At 40.9% G+C, this 20,677-nt stretch overlaps 1 protein-coding gene across 1 annotated transcript in view; it reads left to right on the top strand.

Annotated features, from left to right (window-relative positions):
• FREM2 (FRAS1 related extracellular matrix 2) overlaps positions 1-20,677 on the top strand; it is a 166,175-nt gene that overhangs the window by 128,302 nt on the left and 17,196 nt on the right. The window contains 9 exon segments of the mRNA XM_005901576.3: positions 809-911; positions 914-1,111; positions 3,495-3,626; positions 5,169-5,500; positions 13,556-13,748; positions 15,543-15,647; positions 17,149-17,276; positions 17,371-17,505; positions 18,722-18,848. Of these exon segments, the coding sequence (XP_005901638.2) occupies positions 809-911; positions 914-1,111; positions 3,495-3,626; positions 5,169-5,500; positions 13,556-13,748; positions 15,543-15,647; positions 17,149-17,276; positions 17,371-17,505; positions 18,722-18,848 (1,453 nt within the window).

The following is a 20,677-nucleotide window of genomic DNA, read 5'->3' as shown; positions in this document are numbered from 1 at the left end:
GGTCGCACAGAGTTGGACACGACTCAAGCGACTTAGCAGCAGCAGCAGCAGTGTATGTATCAGGCTTCCCTGGTGGCTGAGACAGTAAAGAATTTGCCTGCAATGCAGGAGATAAGGGTTTGATCCCTGGGTTGGGAAGATGCCCTGGAGAAGGAAGTGGCAACCCATTCCAGTATTCTTGCCTGGAGAATCCCATAGACAGAGGAGCCTGGTAGGCTGCAGTCCATGGGGTCGCACAGAGTCAAACACGACTGAAGGGACTTAGCAGCAGCAGCAGCAGCAGGGAGCTCTTGCCCAGAAGAATGACATGAGCAGAGGGGTTGTATTGAAGTGTTACCATGGCAGCAATGGTCCCCTGACTAGAAAGGCTCTGAATTAGATAGAAAGGTGATGCTGGGAATGGGAAGAAGGGACCAACTTACGAGACAGTGCACAAAAAGAATCAACCAAGTTCACTCACCCACTGGACATGGGGGACAAAATAAAAAGAGGAAAGTGAGGGAGCGAGAAAGAACAGGGATGATCCGACAACTCTAAGGATGCGAGAGATGATGAAATGAGTGTCACTTTTACTCAAGTTACCAAGTTAAAGGTGGAAAAGCCCCATAAGCTGTTTGAAATGCAAGATCAGAGTTCCTGAAAGCTAGCATGGCTAGGAATAGGAATTTGAAAGTTGCATGAATAGCATTGTTGACTTCGGGGGGAAAAAAAAATAGCACCAAAGATACTAAAGTAGAGAGAATTTAAGAGGAATAATTTCCACCTTGTTCTATCCTGTGGCCCTAACATAGTTATTTGTTTCCCATAGGCTTGCAACCCTAAATATCCAGACTATGAAAAAACAGGCTCTATTTGTGCAAGTGAGAACATCAATGACACTTTGACCCGGTACCGATGGCTGATCAGCGCCCCTCGGGCCCCGACGGCGTGACCAGCCCCATGAGAGAAGTGGACTTTGACACCTTTTTCACTTCGTCCAAGATGATCACTTTAGACTCCATATACTTCCAGCCTGGCTCCAGAGTGCAGTGTGCAGCTCGAGCTGTGAATGCTGACGGCAGTGAAGGCTTGGAGCTGATGAGTCCTATTGTGACCATCGGCAGAGAAGAAGGTAGTTTTCACATCATGTTTGCTGGAATACCGAGGAATGTTATATATGTCTAATTTCTAGTTATTTTCATTCCTCCAAATGCCCCATGTATTCTGTGATACGTTGATAATTTCAAATGATAAAGTGAAAGTGTTAGTCACTCAGTTGTGTCTGACTCTTTGCAACCCTGGACCGTAGCCCACCAGGTTCCTCTGTCCATGGGATTTTCCAAGCAAGAATATTGGAGCAGGTTACCATTCCCTTCTCCAGGGGATCTTCCCAACCCAGGAATCAAACCCTGGTTTCCTGCATTGCAGGAGGATTCTTTACCATCTGAGCCATTGCTGCTCTTAAAATGATAGGTATTTTAAAATGATAATCTATTTTCACAAAAATAGACATTAGAAAACAAATATATACTCATTGTTCATTTTTCAATCACCACACAAATGTTACAATTTTGCTGGAATATGAAAAATAAGGCAGGATTCCTGCCCTCCCATATTCCTGCCCTTCCTTCACACTCAAGTTGAAGACAGACACATTTTAGTCTGGCCAGGGCTCAGAAATGCAGAAGTCATCATGATGAGTTCTAATCTGAATGGATCATGAGAGGTTTCATCAAAGAGGAGATGCTTAAGCTGAATTTTGAAAACAGGAGTGGGGGAAAGTCATAAGCAATGACTCATAGATGCATGAGGAAACCTAGAGTATTCTGGGAACTGCAAGCAGAGAAATAAGGCAGCATGTAGGGGAGAGGAGGGGTGATCAGATGAAGCAGATGGTACAGGCGGGTCGGATCTGGGCAGTGTGGCTCATGTGAAGGTGCGAAGCCAGGGCACTCCCAGCTGGGTGTTGGATGAGCAGGAGCTTGCTGGGGCAGGAGGGGAAGGACAGTCCAAGAACAGAGGTATGCAAGAGTGTCTATACTTTATATTACAAGGGAGTTAATAAGGGAAGTACATACTGTAAGAAACCATATATAGAGAGAAAACTATGTATTTTGGTCTCTTTAAGATTCTCTGATTCTAGTTTTCATTTCTAAAATGAGTACATTTTTAACTTTATTTTATTACAAATAATGTATATTTTATGACTAGTCAAGTATTTAATTCTAGGATAACAATCTCATTCATTTAGTTAAACCACAGTTACTTTTTCCCTGTTGTTTCTCAATAATTTTTACTATGTCTGTTTATATTAAAATGATCTTGTGAATTTGACTGTAACTGATGATGAGGCAGGACTGGAGCCCAGACACAGTGGAGGTGGGAAATAGATGTGGCTGGAGACAACATTGAAAAGACAGGAAATCCACTTCATAAACTAACCCTCTACTCTGCACAATTTTTAACCTAGAGTTTAAAAATCATTCTTTTTATAAGATTCTATTTCTAAAAATTCCATTTGTATACAATTCTTCAGAAGTATGTTTGTTGCAGCAAGAAAGGTTATATGGACCATCTCCCACCCTTATATATTCAGGGTCAATATATATTAATAAACAGTGTAGTAAACATGTTCTTTTATCAGGATTAAAATGTATGATTTTTAAGTTTCTTTTAAAGCCAAAGTATTGTGTTGATGCCAAAAAAATTAAACAATGACTTTAATCACCCTTTATTAATAAAACAGACATGCCTGATGCTAGGGCCTGATTCTGATTTTGTTGACATTCTCATAAATACCTTTTGAACTGTGGTGTTGGAGAAGACTCTTGAGAATCCCCTGGACTGCAAGGAGATCCAACCAGTCCATCCTAAAGGAAATCAGTCCTGAATATTCATTGGAAGGACTGACGCTGAAGCTGAAACGCCAATACTTTGGCCACCTGATGCGAAGAACTGACTCGTTGGAAAAGACCCTGATGCTGGGAAAGATTGAGGGCAGGAGAAGGGGATGACAGAGGATGAGATGGTTGGATGGTATCATCAACTCGATAGATATGAGTTTGAGCAAGCTCCGGGAGTTGGTGATGGACAGGGAAGCCTGGCGTGCCACAGTTCATGGGGTCACAGAGTCGGACACAACTGAGTAACTGAACTGACACTTTTCTCCTATTGTTTCTCAGTCATTTTTACTGTATCTGTTTATAATAAAATGATCTTGTGAATATGACCATAACCGATGATGTACAGCATATATTAAATCACATTGAACAATAACTATTTTTTCTCAAACTTTAGAAGATACTCCAAGTCTTAAGAAGTAGCCATTGGACTGTCTGCTGGAATTACTTGTCACACAATGGTCTTTTGATTCCTCATAGTATCTACTCTCAGCAATGCCGTGGTCCACAGAGAATTTTAAAGTAGAGAAAAATAATAGTGCCTATTAAAAACGTATATACTTTAGGTGTCAACCGTTATCTTCTTTTAGCATAAGTGTCTTCACTGTGCCTTAGGTCTTTGCCAGCCCCGAGTGCCAGGGATAGTGGGAGCAGAGCCCTTCTCAGCTAAACTGCGCTACACGGGCCCCGAGGACTCAGAGTACACGAACCTCATCAAGCTCACCGTCACGATGCCCCACACAGACGGTAGGTGACTGCGTAAGCAAAGCGTGGAGATGGCTTGGGTTTCTCTTTCCCTGGTTTATTTTACTAAATACAGGCAGAGCTCATTTCATTGCACTTCACAGATACTCCGGTTTTTACAAGTTGAAGGTGGGTGGCAACCCTGCTTCCAGCAATGTTGGCACTGTTTTCCCAACAGCATTCTGCTTGCTTCACATCTCTGTGCCACATTTTGGTAATTCTCTCGATATTTCAAACCCTCTGCCAGCATAAAGATTTTGATTCACTGAAAGCTCGGGTGATGGTTAGCATTTTTCAACAATAAAATATTTTTCAGTGAAGGTGGGTCCATTGTGTTTTAGACGTGACGCTATTACACACTTTACAGTATAGTTGCACTGGGAAACAAAAAAATTCATGGAACTCACTTCATTTTTATATTCACTTTATTGCGGTGGTCTAGAACCAAACCTGTGGTATCTCTGAGGTCTGCCTGTTTTCTGAATAACCAAGTGTACAATAAATGCTCAGTTTACATTAAGTTTCAAGTCTTGCTTCTTTTGAGTGTATTTTGCTATCTGTCTGCCCAGTTTTATTTTTTCTGACAATTTCAGTGTTTAAAATTAGGTAAGTGTCATACATGTCACAACACAATGAAACAAAGCTTTGGTTGATGTGGTTTTACAAAATGGCATAGTGTGCCTTCAAAACTCTTGAACTTAGACTTACATTAAAGCACATGATATCTCAGTCCCTGCCTTCAACATCTATTTGCTTTTTCATAGCAAGAATCTCATAAATCTCTGCCAATATTTATTGCAACAACTAAGACATTTCTTAGGCATTAAAATAAGATAAAAATACCCCTAACAATGTTAAATTCTGTGTTCATTTTCTCTGGATAGCGAAGTGCAGCCAGAATTTCTGAGTCAGTAACTTTATCCACACTTTAGGAACATTTCCCAATGTACAGAAGACAGTTTCATATTCTATTCCTCTTAATTCACTTTATATCTAAAGTATATAAACATTAATTCTATTAGTTGGTACATTAGTTATAGTTTAAGTAGCTAATGGACAGGAAGCTTTAGGCAATATTAGGCAATATTATATATATCTGCTGCTGCTAAGTCACTTCAGTCATGTCCAACTCTGTGCGACCCCATAGATGGCAGCCCACCAGGCTCCTCCATCCCCGGGATTCTCCAGGCAAGAACACTGGAGTGGGTTGCCATTTCCTTCTCCAATACATGAAAGTGAAAAGTGAAAGTGAAGTCGCTCAGTCATGTCCGACTCTTAGCGACCCCATGGACTGCAGCCCACCAGGCTCCTCTGTCCATGGGATTTTCCAGGCAAGAATACTGGAGTGGGGTGCCACTGCCTTCTCCAGGGGATCTTCCCAACCCAGGGACTGAACCCTGGTTCCTGCATTGCAGGCAATTCTTTACCATCTGAACTGTCACTGCTCACTTAGCTTTTCAAGAGATAAAGAGATTATAAAGCGAGTGTTCAAAGCCCTTTGCTGTTGGTGAAAATGGTAACAGTGATTATCACAATTCCTTGTAGGCATGCTCCCTGTAATCTCTACCAAAGAGCTTTCCAACTTTGAGCTCACACTCAGCCCTGATGGTACCCGTGTTGGAAACCACAAGTGCTCCAACCTCTTGGATTACACCGAAGTAAAGACCCACCACGGTTTCTTGACTGATGCTACCAAAAATCCAGAAATAATTGGAGAGACTTATCCTTACCAGTACAGCTCATCTATCAGAGGCTCCAATACCTTACGCTTCTACCGAAACCTGAACCTAGAGGCCTGCTTATGGGAGTTTGTTAGCTACTACGACATGTCCGAGCTGCTCACTGACTGTGGAGGGACCATTGGAACCGATGGACAGGTATGGACATTTAACATCTGAGCTTTGGTCACTGGACAAACCGGTTGGACAGAAGTCCTGTTTTCCATCTTGGTGATAGGGGTTACTGGGCACAAGAAAGAGTAGGTGATTGGCACGAGTGCTATAAAAATCCATGTCTATTTCTAGAAATCTATGTCTTTTTTTAAGCAATGGGTCAGTAGCATTATCTTTGGATTGAAAGGACACCATATAACTATGCTGTAAGCTCCAAATCTACTCTGATATTATAAAACTGCAAATACTAATTTCTCTTCAAAGTATACATTTGCATTTTTTGTGTTGTGTTCCAGATGCCTGGGATGTATCATGAACCATCTAAAGTAAGGATTTAGTCCTCAGAGTCAGTCCAGTTTTTCTCCCTCCTTACTTTCTTCTTTACCTACCGTCTATCTTTCTCTCCTTCTACCTCCATTGTGCCTTCTTTATCTTTCTAGTTTTCTCCCCTTTTCTTCCTTATCTGGTTCATCACTAACATAGTCCATCACTAACATAGTCAAAAGTATTTTCATTTAAAGCTTACTGTTATTTCTACTCTACAATTACTTATTCCTCTTCATACTACACAGGCAGACATTTATACATAAAAATAGACACACATACACACACTCCACCCCCCATCACCACCACCATCAGCAGCAAAGTTGTTATTAAAATGGTGGTGAAGCAAGGTCTTCATTAGCAGTTATAACAGAGAATCTAAAATATATAGGGTGTAGCTTAGATTTGAAATGAGTATTTTAATTAAAACTCTTGCTCCGTCCTACCGGGCTGAACAAAAGTTTATATAAGTAGGCTTATACATTAAACTAGGGCTTCCCAGGTGGCGCTAGTGGTAAAGACCCTGCCTGCTAATGCAGTAGATGTAAGAAATGTGGGTTCGATCCCTGGGTCGGGAAGATCCCCTGGAAGAGGCACAGCAACCCACTCCAGTATTCTTGACTGAAGAATCCCATGGACAAAGGAGCCTAGCAGGCTTAGCACACATGCATACATTAAAGTGTCAAATGGTATCCAGAATAATCTTGTCTTTCAAAATTTAACCATGAGTCTATATTTCTTTCTGTGCTATATTCCTGTGATGTTAAAATATAAGAAAACTAGTAGTAAGGGGAACGTAGATCATAACTGTGGGTTTACCCCCAGAGCAAAGCTGTAAACCTGGAGCAGTTCTGCTGGCGTTGATGTCGAATGGCCATGTATTTTATGTCTGGGATCTATTGGACTCCAAGGATGTGAGACTTTATCTCTACATCCTCTAAAAGCAACAAATGCCCAGAAACTTGCTTGAATTACTAAAAATCCCAAGTAAGAACACCAACAGGAAGACAGTATAGAAGGGTGTAAAGAGCCTGCATATTGATATTTAGCAAATGCAGACCTAAAGTTGGCTCTGACATTTTCTAGCTCCGTCTTCTTGGGCAGGTTACTTAAACCCTCATAAGTGTTACCTCTTCAAGTCGCTCTTTGCCACCTGGAAGAAACATGAAAGAAACAAAGTCCTATCCCCAGAATAAAGACTCACGTTGACACATCTACATCAGCCTTTTTCTTTAGAGGGCAAGTATCTCCAGTCTTTTGATTGTTCCTTACAGAGCCTGTTTTCGATGCATTATTAAATCATTCCTGTGTTCTGTCTGGATGCTCTTCTCTCAGGATCTTGCCAGAGTCACGGGCTCTACTGGCATAAACACAGTGGGACATAGTAATAGGATTCCATTGTTGTTCTGGTTCTTGTTTTTTAAAAAGCTTTTCGTACCATGGAGCTTCTCTGTAGATCTTATCGAGTCTATGGTCACTTTTTAGTCTCAAGAATGTTTTCTATCTTCTCTGCAAAATGGCAGTACTTTTCTATCTTTTATGCATGCAATCCAGACAGGCTTCCCTCCTGAAAAGCCTGCAGTTACCCTGGCTCAGTCACGTCAGTTGTGTCCGACTCTTTGGGACGCCATGGAGTGTAGCCTGCCAGGCTCCTCTGTTCATGGGATTTTCCCAGCAAGAATACCGGAGTGGGTTGTCATTTCGTACTCCAGGATCTTCCTAAGCCATGGATCGACCCTGCATCTCCTGCATTGTAGGCGGATTCTTTACCAACTGAGCCATCAGGGAAGACAATAATAGTATAGCTAACATCTGTTTAATGCTTACTATATACCTGTCATCATGTCTAAGTACCTTACGTTTTTCCACTAAATCTGCCCTCACAAAAACACTATGAGACAAATATGATTTTTTTTCCCTTTTTGGAGATGCTGAAGCAAAGAGAATTCAAATAACTCATCCCAATTCAATTTGTTTGTAAGCCTCTGCTCTTAACCACATCATGATACTTATCTGGACATTTATTTGAGTAAGTTCAGTGTCATTTAGTTGGGTGAACATGAGGAATGGTTATGGTCACAGATGAAATTGCAAGAAAGACAAATAAACTTTGTTCTCTGTTCCTTATACAAGAACAGAAATAAGCCCGGGTCTGTTTGTCTTCTGCCAATACCGCATCTCCCTGGCCAAGCAGCAAATAGATGTACCTTGCTCCTTCTAGTCCTCTTCTAGACTTGCCAACTTAGATCAAGGTAATCACTATGCAAACCAATTTTACTAAGTGGTAATTGCTTCTGCCAAGAACAACATGATGAAGGACCGATTTTTATCTTTCATGTTCTTAGTAGCAAGAGCTACTGCCTGGAAATATTGCCAGGTCTCTGCATTTTTCTCTGTGACTAAAAAGCTGTTTTGTAGCACATTTTTAAAGGTTTCTGGCTTGTCTAACCTCCCAGCTTCAAGTTATTTAACTTACAAGACAGAGTTGCCAAACTGAAAGAATCACATGAAATATCCAAGATAGTTCTCTGTTAACAGCAAATGAAGTTTTATTAAGTTTTATTCAGTTTGATTACAACTAGTTTTAGCTAATATTAAGACTTGTTCTGCTTTTTCTGTCTTATTCATTGTGGCTCAACAGTAAAAAAAATCCGCCTGCAATGCAGGAGATGTGGGTTCGGTCGCTGGGTCAGGAAGATCAACTGGAGTAAGTTATGGCAACCCACACCAGTATTCTTGCCTGAAAAATCCAATGGACAGAGGAGCCTAGCAGGCTACAATATAAAGGGTTGCAAAAAGTCAGACACAGCTGAGCACACACGCACACAAGACTGGTTCTGCTTTTTCTATCTAATTTATTGCCCACTTATTCATTAAAGAAATATTGAATAAGCACCTACTCTGTGCCAGGGTCTGTATGGGTACCCGGTGAGGACATCAAACACAGACGTTAAACTCCCTCCAAGTCGAGTTACAGGAGTTAAATACTCACTCTTATAAAAGTTAACAATTTACTTTCCAACAAAAAGAAATTTGGAATTTCTCTAATGATAGTCAACGCTAAAATCCCTCTTAATAGTTAGTTTCTAAAATGTAAAAGCAGATTCAGCAGGAAGAGAGAAATAGAGATAAATTGAAAATTATTCTGCTCCATCGTTTTGTGTGACCTCGCTTATGAATAAACTTTTAAATTGTTTGGGTGAAACAATGAAACAATGAAAAACACTAGTGATGCAAAATAGTCATTAAAGTTGAACTAAATTTTTAAACTGTTGGATTCTTTTGGAGACTTTCTCTTGTAAACGACTTCTCTTAAGACTAAAAGATCTCAGTTCATTCCACCTTTCACAGCCTGGTCAGCAGCATTGAAAGGTCAGAGGTTTAACTCTCACCTTATTAGCAACAGATAACATTATTCAAGGAGAATGAACAAGTTGCAGAAATTCAACTTCAATCACATGAAATGGCAGTTTACTCATGAAAAGACATAATATAATTCTGGAAAAGTATGCATGTTTTTTCTTAGTTGTTTTGATCAGTGGAATAATTTTCCTTTAAAAAAAAAAAACAAAAACTGTTTGATTTAGAAACATACACCCCTGAGGCTAGAATCTACTTTAGAAGTCATCTCTTTCCATCCCATTATTTTCCACTTAGCACACCAATTTACTCTTAAAAAAAAAATTGTAAGCCACTCTAAATCATTTTGTGAGAAATAGCAAGAAGAATCCAAAATGTATAACTTCCATGAAGTACATTGCTTCCTATGTTGTCAAGCTTGTCAATATGTTTAGTGATGTAGGTTTTTTTGTTAGTGAAAGTAATGATAGTTCTATGGAAAGCTGGGAAACCAAAAGTTTACAAAAGAACTCACTCCTTATCCACAATCACTGTACACAGGCATATTTTCTAGTCTCTTTTCAATATGTATATGCATTTTTAATAGTAACAGCATATTATTTATACTCTTTGGTTATGGCTTTTTAATTTAACATATTATAACCCTTTTCCTCCTTGACAAGGAAAATTCATCCCAGACATGATTTTTTCTATGGTTTTAGATTTTACTTACTTATTGGCTGTTCCGGGTTGTTGTCGCTGTGCAGGCTTTTCTCTAGTTGCAGCGAGCAGGGCTCCTCCCTCGCTGCGGAGCACAGGCTCCGGAGTGTGCAGGCTGCAGTAGTTGTGGCACGCTGGCTTAGTTGCTCCGCAGCATGTGGGGTCTTTCTGGACCAGGGATCGAACTCCTGTCTCCTGCATTGGCAGGCAGATTCTTTACCACTGAGTCCCCAGGGAAGCCTTATGTTTATTTGTGTATTTTCAGCTGCACTGGGTCTTCGTTGCGGCGCACAGGCTTTCTCTTGTTGCAGCGAATGGGGGCGACTCTCTAGTTGCAGTGTGTGGGCTTCTCACTGCAGTGGCTTCTGTTGTTGCAGAGCACAGGCTCTAGGGTGCACAGGCTCAGTAGTTGTGGTGTGTGGGCTTAGCTGCCCTGTGGCATGTGGAATCTTCCTGAACCAGAAATCGAACCTGTGTCACCTGCATTGGCAGGCCGATTCTTAACTACCAGATCACCAAGGGAGTCCTTCATAAACATGATTTTTGGTTACTACTTGATCTTTCATATTAAAAAGCAGAGACATTACTTTGTCAACAAAGGTCCGTCTAGTCAAGGCCACAGTTTTTCCAGTGGTCACGTATGGATGTGAGACTTGGACTATAAAGAAAGCTGAGCACCAAAGAATTGATGCTTTTGAACTGTGGTGTTGGAGAAGACTCTTGAGAGTCCCTTGGACTGCAAGAAGATCCAACCAGTCCATCCTAAAGGAGATCAGTCCTGGGTGTTCATTGGAAGGACTGAAGTTGAAGTTGAAACTCCAATACTTTGGCCACCTGATGTGAAGCGCTGACTCATTGGAAAAGACCCTGATGCTGGAAAAGATTGAGGGCGGGAGGAGAAGAGATGACAGAGGATGAGATGGTTGGATGGCATCACCGACTCAATGGACATGAGTTTGGGTGGACTCTGGGAGTTGGTGATGGACAGGGAGGCCTGGCGTGCTGCGGTTCATGGGGTCACAAAGAGTCAGACACGACTGAGCGACTGAACTGAACTGAACTTGATCTTTCACCTTGTTGGCATGCCATCATAATTATTTAACCATTCTTCTATTATTGGTCATTTAGATTATTTCTGATTCTACTATTGTAATGTCCTACAGAGTTGTCCTAAAGAATTTGTGGACTAGTATTGACTCCTCCTTGTTTCAAGGTCCCTCATTCATCTCTGATACCACAGTTGTTCAGAAAGGCGTCTAATGGGACAGATGCCAAGATCTCCGTCCAGGTGTTCCTGGATGTGTAGACTGCTATTACTCAAGAGACCTTGGCTAAGAGTTCTGACTTGTTCAAACAATGTCCTCCACTGAGTAGCTAAGTACACACTTTATTGAGACTTCAAGCTATTGAGATCTATGAGCTGTTCTTACACATTCACACACACCACCATCTTGATGGTATAGACATGTGTCTGTCAACAAAAGCAGCAACAGAAAAAAAATCTCAACCAGTGGGAAATCCTCAAGTAAGATTCTAACAACTCTGGCTCAGTTTCCTTTGACATAAGCACAAGTCACATATCCCACACAGAATATCATGGCTATCACGTATCCCACATAGAGTATCATGACTATTGATACATGACTGTCAAACATTTTTAAATGATTGTTGTTTTCAATGTGTGCTCTAATTAAAAGACCTCAGGTAGAAGAGTCTAATCTGTGCTGTCCAATATGGCAGTCATTAGCCATGTGTAGCCATTGAGCATTCAGAATGGGGTTAGTCCAAAATGGGATGTGCTGTGCATGTAAAATTCATACCAGGTTTCAAAGACTTGGCGCAAAAATAATAATAATAATTTAAAATATTACATTAAAATTATGTTTATTGGTGGCATATTAAAATGTATGTTTGATGTACTGGATTAAGAAAATTAACTGCTCATTCACATGATATTTAGAAGTTAAATGAATGCATTGCATTCTTCATTTTTATAGGAATGAACAGGTAAATGACCTGAATGATCTACCTAGTTCCATTTAGGTTCCAATTCTTTTAGACAGAGATTCTAAGCTGAGAAGAAGATGCAATAAGATGCTGATTCCACATCCAGGAACAATTAAACTCTAGTTTACCAGTGAAATCAAATGAAATCAAGAAGAAATAGTAAGAGAGCTGTACACCAAGTAACTTGTCCCTAGGACATCAATGTTAGTTTTCTCCAAAATAGCACACTTGGTAACATTTGATGGATAGTGTGTAATGTAGGCAAAATTATTCTTTTAGTTTAATTGGGAATCCATGTCTGCAGCCTATTTTTTAATGAGTGTTTATTAAAATCACAGGATAAAAGAGTCATCTTAATTACTCGTGGCATATGGATTAGCAATCACTCTCCATTACACTGTCAGGGTGTTAAAACTGCACTTCAAGATCAATTTTTCAATGCCTGCAAGAATAGCAAGTCCTAGAAAATGCTATCTTAAAAGACCCCGACGTAAAGCCCCTCTTCTGCTGGCTACATTAGAAGATAATGGGGAGTATTAGCTACTACACAGCTGAGAATCAAATAATCCACAGCTTGGTGGATGGTTTTCTTTTATTTATTTATTTTTGGTTGTGCTTGGTCTTGGTTCCTGGTCAGGCTTTCTTTAGTTACAATGCAAGGGCTTCTCATTGAGGTGGCTTTTCTTGTTGTGAAGCACAGACTGTAGGGCACAGGCTCCATAGTTTTGGTGCACGGGCTTAGTTACTCCACAGCACGTGGGATCTTTTCTTTCTGGATCAGGGATCGAACCTGTGTCCCCTGCATTGGCAGGTGGATTCTTTACCATGAGGGAAGCCCCAGATGGTTTTCATTTGATATATTTTTGTTCGTGATTCAGGTGGTCATTTTGTGATTTGAGGAGTTTACTTTTAGCTCCATGAAAACATGATAAATGAGAGTTTATCATGTTTTTAATTATTCAATAACTCACACGTGTGATTCCTGTTGCCAGCTCAACCTAGAAGGAGAAATAGATATATCAGAAAACCTGACTCAAACTTGTGAGCAGTATGATCTGACCTAAGCCCATTTCCTCATGTATAAGAAGAAGATAGTTGTCTTTGCCCTGCTATTCTTCAGGGCTATTCTGAGAATTAAGGATGATAACCTTTGGTAGGTGATCATAAGACAACGCTCAGCTTTGGAATATAATCAAGTGTGAAAGAGTAGAACAAGCATGGGCCAAAGACTGGTATCTGTTACTGGCAGGGCTACTCCAGGAGGACGTGGGAAATTTCTGTTGGGAAATTTGCTTTATTTCTTTCAGTCTTAACTCTCCTGTCTCTATCCTTCACCCCTCTATCCATTCATTCAGTCATTCACACATACCTATAAATACAATTATGGGAGAGAATGAAAATATTGAGTAGCTTTATTTGGGAACCCAACACAATGTCAGTGGTAGGCGCTCAGTACATAATTATTTATCCTCCATGACCCCAATCCAAAATTAAGTGAGGGGGCAGTAGTGTTGTCCATGCTCTCATTTCTTTTCCTCGATGATTAACTCAAAATCTTCAGATAAGTGAAAGGAGAAAATGGCTCATACAAAATTAAGTGTGTTTAATTAACCCCAGATGGTGCTGATAGATATAATTGTATTGTTTTAGGTCCTAAACCTCGTGCAGTCCTATGTGACTCTTCGAGTCCCTCTGTATGTCTCCTATGTGTTCCACTCCCCGGCTGGGGTCGGAGGCTGGCAGCATTTTGACTTGAAGTCCGAACTCCGTCTGACATTCGTGTATGACACTGCCATCTTGTGGACCGATGGAATTGGCAGCCCCCCAGAAGCTGAACTCCAAGGTGAGTTAACAGAAACTTGGAAAATTAACATTTTTCTTACCTGTATGAATGACTTAAGTGACATTTTTACCGCAGCTAAAAATAAGAGAAGCAACTTTCAATAATTTTACTGTTATTGTTCATACTTTAAAATAATTTCATTTTGTCACGGAAAAATCTATTTTAACTAAATTATATCAATGCCTTAAATTTTTGCATTTGTGACTATTAAATATAATGTCCATTTAAGCTAATTAATCGCTCATGCGGTACTCAACACAATCTGTCTCTCCCTCTAGATTTTAGATAATGGATGGAGGAAGTTCCAATTGAAAGAAAAGAAAGAATTCAGAGAAAAACTTCCACATTTTTGTTTCTGAAAGTGGGAGAGGCGTTTTAAAGCCTAGTATAAATTGTGTCCCAGATTCTATTTCTGGGTTTACAGCTAACTAGCTGTGTGATCTCAAACATATTGCTTAATCTCTGGCACTCAACTTCTTATGAAAGATAGACTAGACTTCTAATATTCTTTCAGTTTAAAAATTCTATTATTTTGTAATACTTAAGCTGAATGCCTTGGAAGAGTGGTGGTGTGAGCCACTAACTGTTGGGCCCCAAAATCATTTGCCCCAAATAATAACTTAGTTTCAATCTCAGTGTCAGAACCATAATTCAGAGTCCATAAGCATAAGGTAAATTAGTCCATTGGTAGAATTAATGCTGTTTCTTTTCAAGCACATACTGCTGTTCTGGTTCCTTGCATGTCTGACCATCATGACCTTTTATGAGCCAGAGAGAAAATACTGTTGATATTTTCTCAAAAATCTCAAAATCTATTATCTTAAAGAGATTCAGTTCAGTTCAGTTCAGTCGCTCAGTCATGTCCGACTCTGCAACCCCATGAATCACAGCACGCCAGGCCTCCCTGTCCATCACCAACTCCCGGAGTTCACTGAGACTCACGTCCATCGAGTCAGTGATGCCATCCAGCCATCTCATCCTCTGTCGTCCCCTTCTCCTCTTGCCCCCAATCCCTCCCAGCATCAGAGTCTTTTCCAATGAGTCAACTCTTCGCATGAGGTGGCCAAAGTACTGGAGTTTCAGCTTTAGCATCATTCCTTCCAAAGAAATCCCAGGGCTGATTTCCTTCAGAATTGACTGGCTTTAAGATTACCTTAAGGTTATGTGAAAGGTAATATGATCACCCTGAATAAACCTTTTAGATCCCTGCAAACGTTTTAATCCCATATCTTGCCTTAGAAATGTATATTTAAGTGAATCTTACTGCAGATTCATCGCTCAGTTCTCAGCTTCCACATAAGAATCTCAGGTTTCCTTCTTATACCTGGAGCCAACTTTGATCAACTTGCTAAATTTCTTAGGAAGCCTTTGGAGTTTTCATTAAGCCTATAACATTTGGAATTATTCTGGAGAACAAAAACCTGTTTCCACCTACATGTGCAGATCTTCAAAGTCTGACCAGTTCATTCTGTCTCTCATTTACAGTTTAATTTATGTAGACCAAAGTTTCAAAAATACTTTGGCCTATTGTCGTCAATCCATATATTTCATATGGACCTCACTCGTATGACCTAATTCTATTTTGCCTGCCTTCCAGACAATTCTTCTTGTTAGAAAAACAGAACAAAATAAGAATACTTCTGTCTCTCTGATCACTTAGAATTTTTCTGATAATACCCTTTGGCTAGAATGCTTAAACATGAGATGAATCTGAATTTGGTTTTGGAAGAAACTCCATACATTTGGAGCTGCTGGTCACCAATATTTCCACTCTTGTGAATCGTCCCATCCTAGGTTCTCTCTACCCAACCAGCATGCGCATCAGTGAAGAGGGGCGTTTGGTCGTGAACTTCAAGACGGAGGCTCAGTTCCATGGCTTGTTTGTGCTGTCACATCCTGGTAAGCCCCATTACCCACAAACAGCCACTCTGCAGACAAAAAAAGAAGATAGGTTTTCCATATTTGCATGTGTTTCCACATGCTTACCTATGAGCTTTGAAGCCCTTAATTTCAAATGAATTGTGTATGTGCGAGTATCTACATGAGGGCTTGATCACTGTTCAGCTATATGTCTCATAAACTACAAAATCATCACTGTAGACTTCTAGAGGAAATACCAAAAGATTAAAGTTAATTTAAACGAAAATTCTATCAGGAGTTCCCTAGTGGTCAAGATCCAACATTTTCACTTCCGTGGCCCAGGTTCAATCCCTAGTCAAGGAATAGAGATCACAAGCCACGTGGTACGGCCAAAAAAGTAAATTAATTAAACAAAAGAAATAAAAGAAAAATCTACCAAGTTAATTAAGAGGAATTTTCCTTTAGATAGAGAGCATAGCTATAACATTCCCATTCTCTACTTTAAATGCGTTGTTCAGAAATTTGATCATTTATTCAGCAAGCACAGCTCTTTTCCAGGTATTGTAAGAGACCGTTATAATGGTGTCAGAAGTAACATTTCTCTATGATACCTAGTTTCAGACATGTTAACTTTCTAAAGAATTAGCTACGTAATTTTACTAATTTGGCAGATTGTGCTATGTATATCAATAATGTGGCAGTCACTAATGTCCCATGTTTAAGCTTTTCTAAAAATTCCATTTCATCAGAAATAACTTCTTATTCGACTTCACATTACTAAACTGGCTTGCACATTTTACTGGTGTGCCAACTCATGTCAGATTGGAAGGGGGAAATAGTTCATGTGCTGCCTTCTGTGTCCTTCCTTTTTCTGGATCCAAGCTCTAAACAAAAGAGAGGCTATGGCTGAAGACACAGGAAGAGAAAGATGGTTTGCTGTAATTTTGTGAGTCTGAGTTCCAAAATACAGAACCAAAAAGAATCATTTAGTTTTATTGCAGCTGACTGTTTTGCAAAATGGGATTTCCTGGTCTTTACAGTGTCCTTCTGCATGTCTACCTTTCTAATAAACTGAGTCTTTGTTTAGACACGATTGAGGCAATCTAATTAAAATTAGACTCCATTTATAAATTGGGTTTTCCCGGATCTGTCTACCCAGATGCGAGTAGACTGAGGTTCACTTCATAGCTTCAGTGCACAATGAGTACATTCACATCAGCCTTTATTGAACTGCTGTGCCTCCCTGGAAAGTAGCCTTGACCCATCTGAGCATTTCTGTACAATTATTTTTTGGCAGAATGATAGAGTGGAAAAAGCACTGCATTAGGAATGAGAAGGCACATATGCCAGAGATCCGGAGAGAGTCACACAGTCACTCTTAGTCCAGTTTCTTTATCTGAGAAATGAGGATAATTATACCAACTTTGTAGGCTTATTATAAGAATACATGCAAATAAGGTATCATAAGGCACTTTGAACACTCTAAACTGTTATGATCCTTTTAACCACTAGACCATTATTGTTGTTGGCAATTTTCTAGCATCCTTCACAAGCTCAATGATCATGTCAGTCGATCATCCAGGTCTAACGTTTTCCCTGCGTCTCATAAGAAGTGAACCAACCTATAACCAGCCAGTCCAGCAGTGGAGCTTCGTATCTGACTTTGCAGTAAGTGACTAAGACTCTTCATTTGTCTTTGTTACTTCCTTTGATTGCGCCTCAGATTTTTAAGTGAAAAGCACAAACTCTCTGCTCCTTAAAGGTCCGTGACTACTCGGGGACCTACACAGTAAAACTGCTGCCATGCACCACCCCATCCCATCAGGAATTCCGCCTGCCTGTCACCTGCAACCCCAGAGAGCCTATCACTTTTGACCTTGACATCCGCTTCCAACAGGTGTGTCTCATAGAATGCTTTTTCCCGTGTGTACGTGTGTGTGTTAGTTGCTCAGTCATGTCTGACTCTGCGACCCCATGGACTGTAGCCTGCCAGGCTCCTCTGTCCATGGGATTCTCCAGGCAAGAATACTGGAGTGAATTGCCATTCCCTTCTCCAGAGGATCTTCCAGACCCAGGGATCAAACCCTGGTCTCCTTCATTGTGGGCAGACTCTTTACAGTTTGAGTTATAGGGAAGTCCCTTTTCCCATGTAGAAGCCCTTTGTTAAAGGCATAGTTTACTTTTATCAGTTAAAAAAAAAATTCTCACCCAGTGACTTCAATTCTTGCATGCTGAGAAAAAAGGAAGTCAGGCAGGAAGGGAGCAAGAGGGGAAAGAAAGAGGAAAGAATTGCCCTTTATTCCTTACTGGTTCAGTATATCAAATCCACAGTTTAAGAGTCTGTAAGGGTTACTGTTTCTTATGTGATCTGGTCTCCTCTGGAGTCTGCTACCTTGGAGATTTGAGACTTTTCCCCAGAGTTCTACACTTCTTTGTCTTGCTCTTGATCATTGAGGAGAATGAATATCCTGTCATTTACGCCGCCTCAAAGTACCAAATCGTCAATATGCATTAAAAGAAATATGAGAAAATCTTTTGCCCAAGAACTTACACTAAATGTTGGCCTTCCACTGACCGTGATATTTGTATATCCTTTATATATATAAAGGATATGTATATACATCCTTTATATATCCCAATAAATCAGTGGAAATAAGCTCAAGCAATGCTAGTTAGTCCCATTTTAAAAAATGATTTAACCCTGGAACCTCCCTGGTGGTCCAGTGGTTAAGGCTTCAGCTTCCAATGCAGGGGACGCAGGTTTGATCCCTGGTCAGGAAGCTAAGATCCCACATGCCTAGCAGCCAAAAAAACCAGAACATAAAAAACAGAGGCAATATTGTAACGAATTCAATGAAGACTTTAAAAATGACCCACATCAAAAAAGTGTTTTAAAAAATGGTTTAATGTTGACCATTTTGCCTTCTTAAGAAGGACAAAGCCAGTGTCATAATTCCTTAAGTCGGTTTGGTTGGACATGAACACTGATCACAGTGCAGAGTTTAGTGTTTTTTATGCCAGGGTACAGCGCATGTGTGTTTCTGCACATAATGTGTTTGTGCACCACCAAAACCATCAACAACACATAAGAGGGCTTTTACACTTGGTTTTAGGTCAGTGACCCAGTGGCGGCTGAGTTTAGCTTGAACACCCAGATGTACCTCCTCTCCAAGAAGAGCCTCTGGCTGTCTGACGGATCCATGGGATTTGGGCAGGAGAGCGACGTTGCCTTTGCAGAAGGTATCACTTTACAAACGAGAGGCCTGCTCTGTCTGTTTGCCATTGTGTCTGTTGTCCTTTGCTTTATTGGGATTGTGATTGAGGGGGACAATTACAAATTATTTTATGGTTTTGAGAATGTAACTGGGTCTTTATCATTTTGGCAGGGATGGGGGAGGGGTCATTGAAACTGGATATGTATTTAATGTGCTTTGCGACCCCATAGACTATAGCCTTCCAGGCTTCTTTGTCCATGGGATTCTCCAGGCAAGAATACTGGAGTAGGTTGGCATTTCCTTCTCCATGGGATCTTCCTGACCCAAGGATCGAACCTACATCTCCTGCATTGGCAGGTGGATTCTTTACCACTGAGCCACCTAGGGATCCAGATATATGTTACAGGATGAATTTTATTCTCAGAAAATCAACCTTTATTTCACTTAGTGAAGTGAAAGTCTCTCAGTCATGTCTTACTCTTTGCAACCTCATGGACTATACAGTCTATGGAATTCTCCAGGCCAGAATACTGGAGAGGGTAGCCTTTTCCTTCCCCAGGGGATCTTCACAACCCAGGGATCGAACCCAGATCTCCCGCATTGCAGATGGATTCTTTACCACCTGAGCCACCAGGGAAGCCCACAAATACTGGAGTGGGTAGCCTATCATGTCTTCAGGGGATCTTCCCAACCCAAGAATCAAATCGGGGTCTCCTGCATTGCAGGCATATTCTTTACCAACTGAGATTTCCCTTAACTAAGTTGAATGCCAAAGAATTGATGCTTTTGAACTGTGGTGTTGGAGAAGACTCTTGAGAGTCCCTTGGACTGCAAGGAGATCTAACCAGTCCATTCTAAAGGAGATCAGTCCTGGGTGTTCTTTGGAAGGAATGCTGCTAAAGCTGAAACTCCAGTACTTTGGCCACCTCATGAGGAGTTAACTCATTGGAAAAGACTCTGACGCTGGGAGGGATTGGGGCAGGAGGAGAAGGGGACGACAGAGGATGAGATGGCTGGGTGGCATCACTGACTCAATGGATGTGGGTTTGGGTGAACTCCGGGAGTTGATGATGGACAGGGAAGCCTGGCATGCTGCAATTCATGGGGTCTCAAAGTGTCAGACATGACTGAGCGACTGAACTGAACTGAAGTGATTTTTGAAACAAGTCTGGAATTTTTTCCTTGGATGTTTTTTGTTTTGCAAGTTCAGTTCAGTTCAGTCGCTCAGTCGTGTCTGACTCTTTGCGACCCCATGAATTGCAGCACACCAGGCCTCCCTGTCCATCACCAACTCCCAGAGTTCACTCAAACTCACATCCACAGAGTCAGTGATGCCATCCAGCCATCTCATCCTCTGTCGTCCCCTTCTCCTTCTGCCCCCAATCCCTCCCAGCGTCAGAGTCTTTTCCAATGAGTCAACTCTTCACATGAGGTGGCCAAAGTACTAGAGTTTCAGCTTTAGCATCATTCCTTCCAAAGAACATCCAGGACTGATCTCCTTTAGAATGGACTGGTTGGATCTCCTTGCAGTCCAAGGGACTCTCAAGAGTCTTCTCCAACACCACAGTTCAAAAGCATCAATTCCTCGGTGCTCAGCTTTCTTCACAGTCCAACTCTCACATCCATACATGACCACTAGAAAAACCATAGCCTTGACTAAACAGACCTTTGTTGGCAAAGTAATGTCTCTGCTTTTAAATATGCTATCTAGGTTGGTCATAACTTTCCTTCCAAGGAGTAAGCGTCTTTTAATTTCATGGCTGCAATCACCATCTGCAGTGATTTTGGAGCCCCCCAAAAAAAGTCTGACACTGTTTCCACTGTTTCCCCATCTATTTGCCATGAAGTGACGGG

This window comes from Bos mutus, chromosome 12 (genome assembly GCF_027580195.1).
Source record: "Bos mutus isolate GX-2022 chromosome 12, NWIPB_WYAK_1.1, whole genome shotgun sequence".
Lineage (NCBI taxonomy): Eukaryota > Metazoa > Chordata > Mammalia > Artiodactyla > Bovidae > Bos > Bos mutus.
This window is presented reverse-complemented; position numbering and strand designations above follow the sequence as displayed.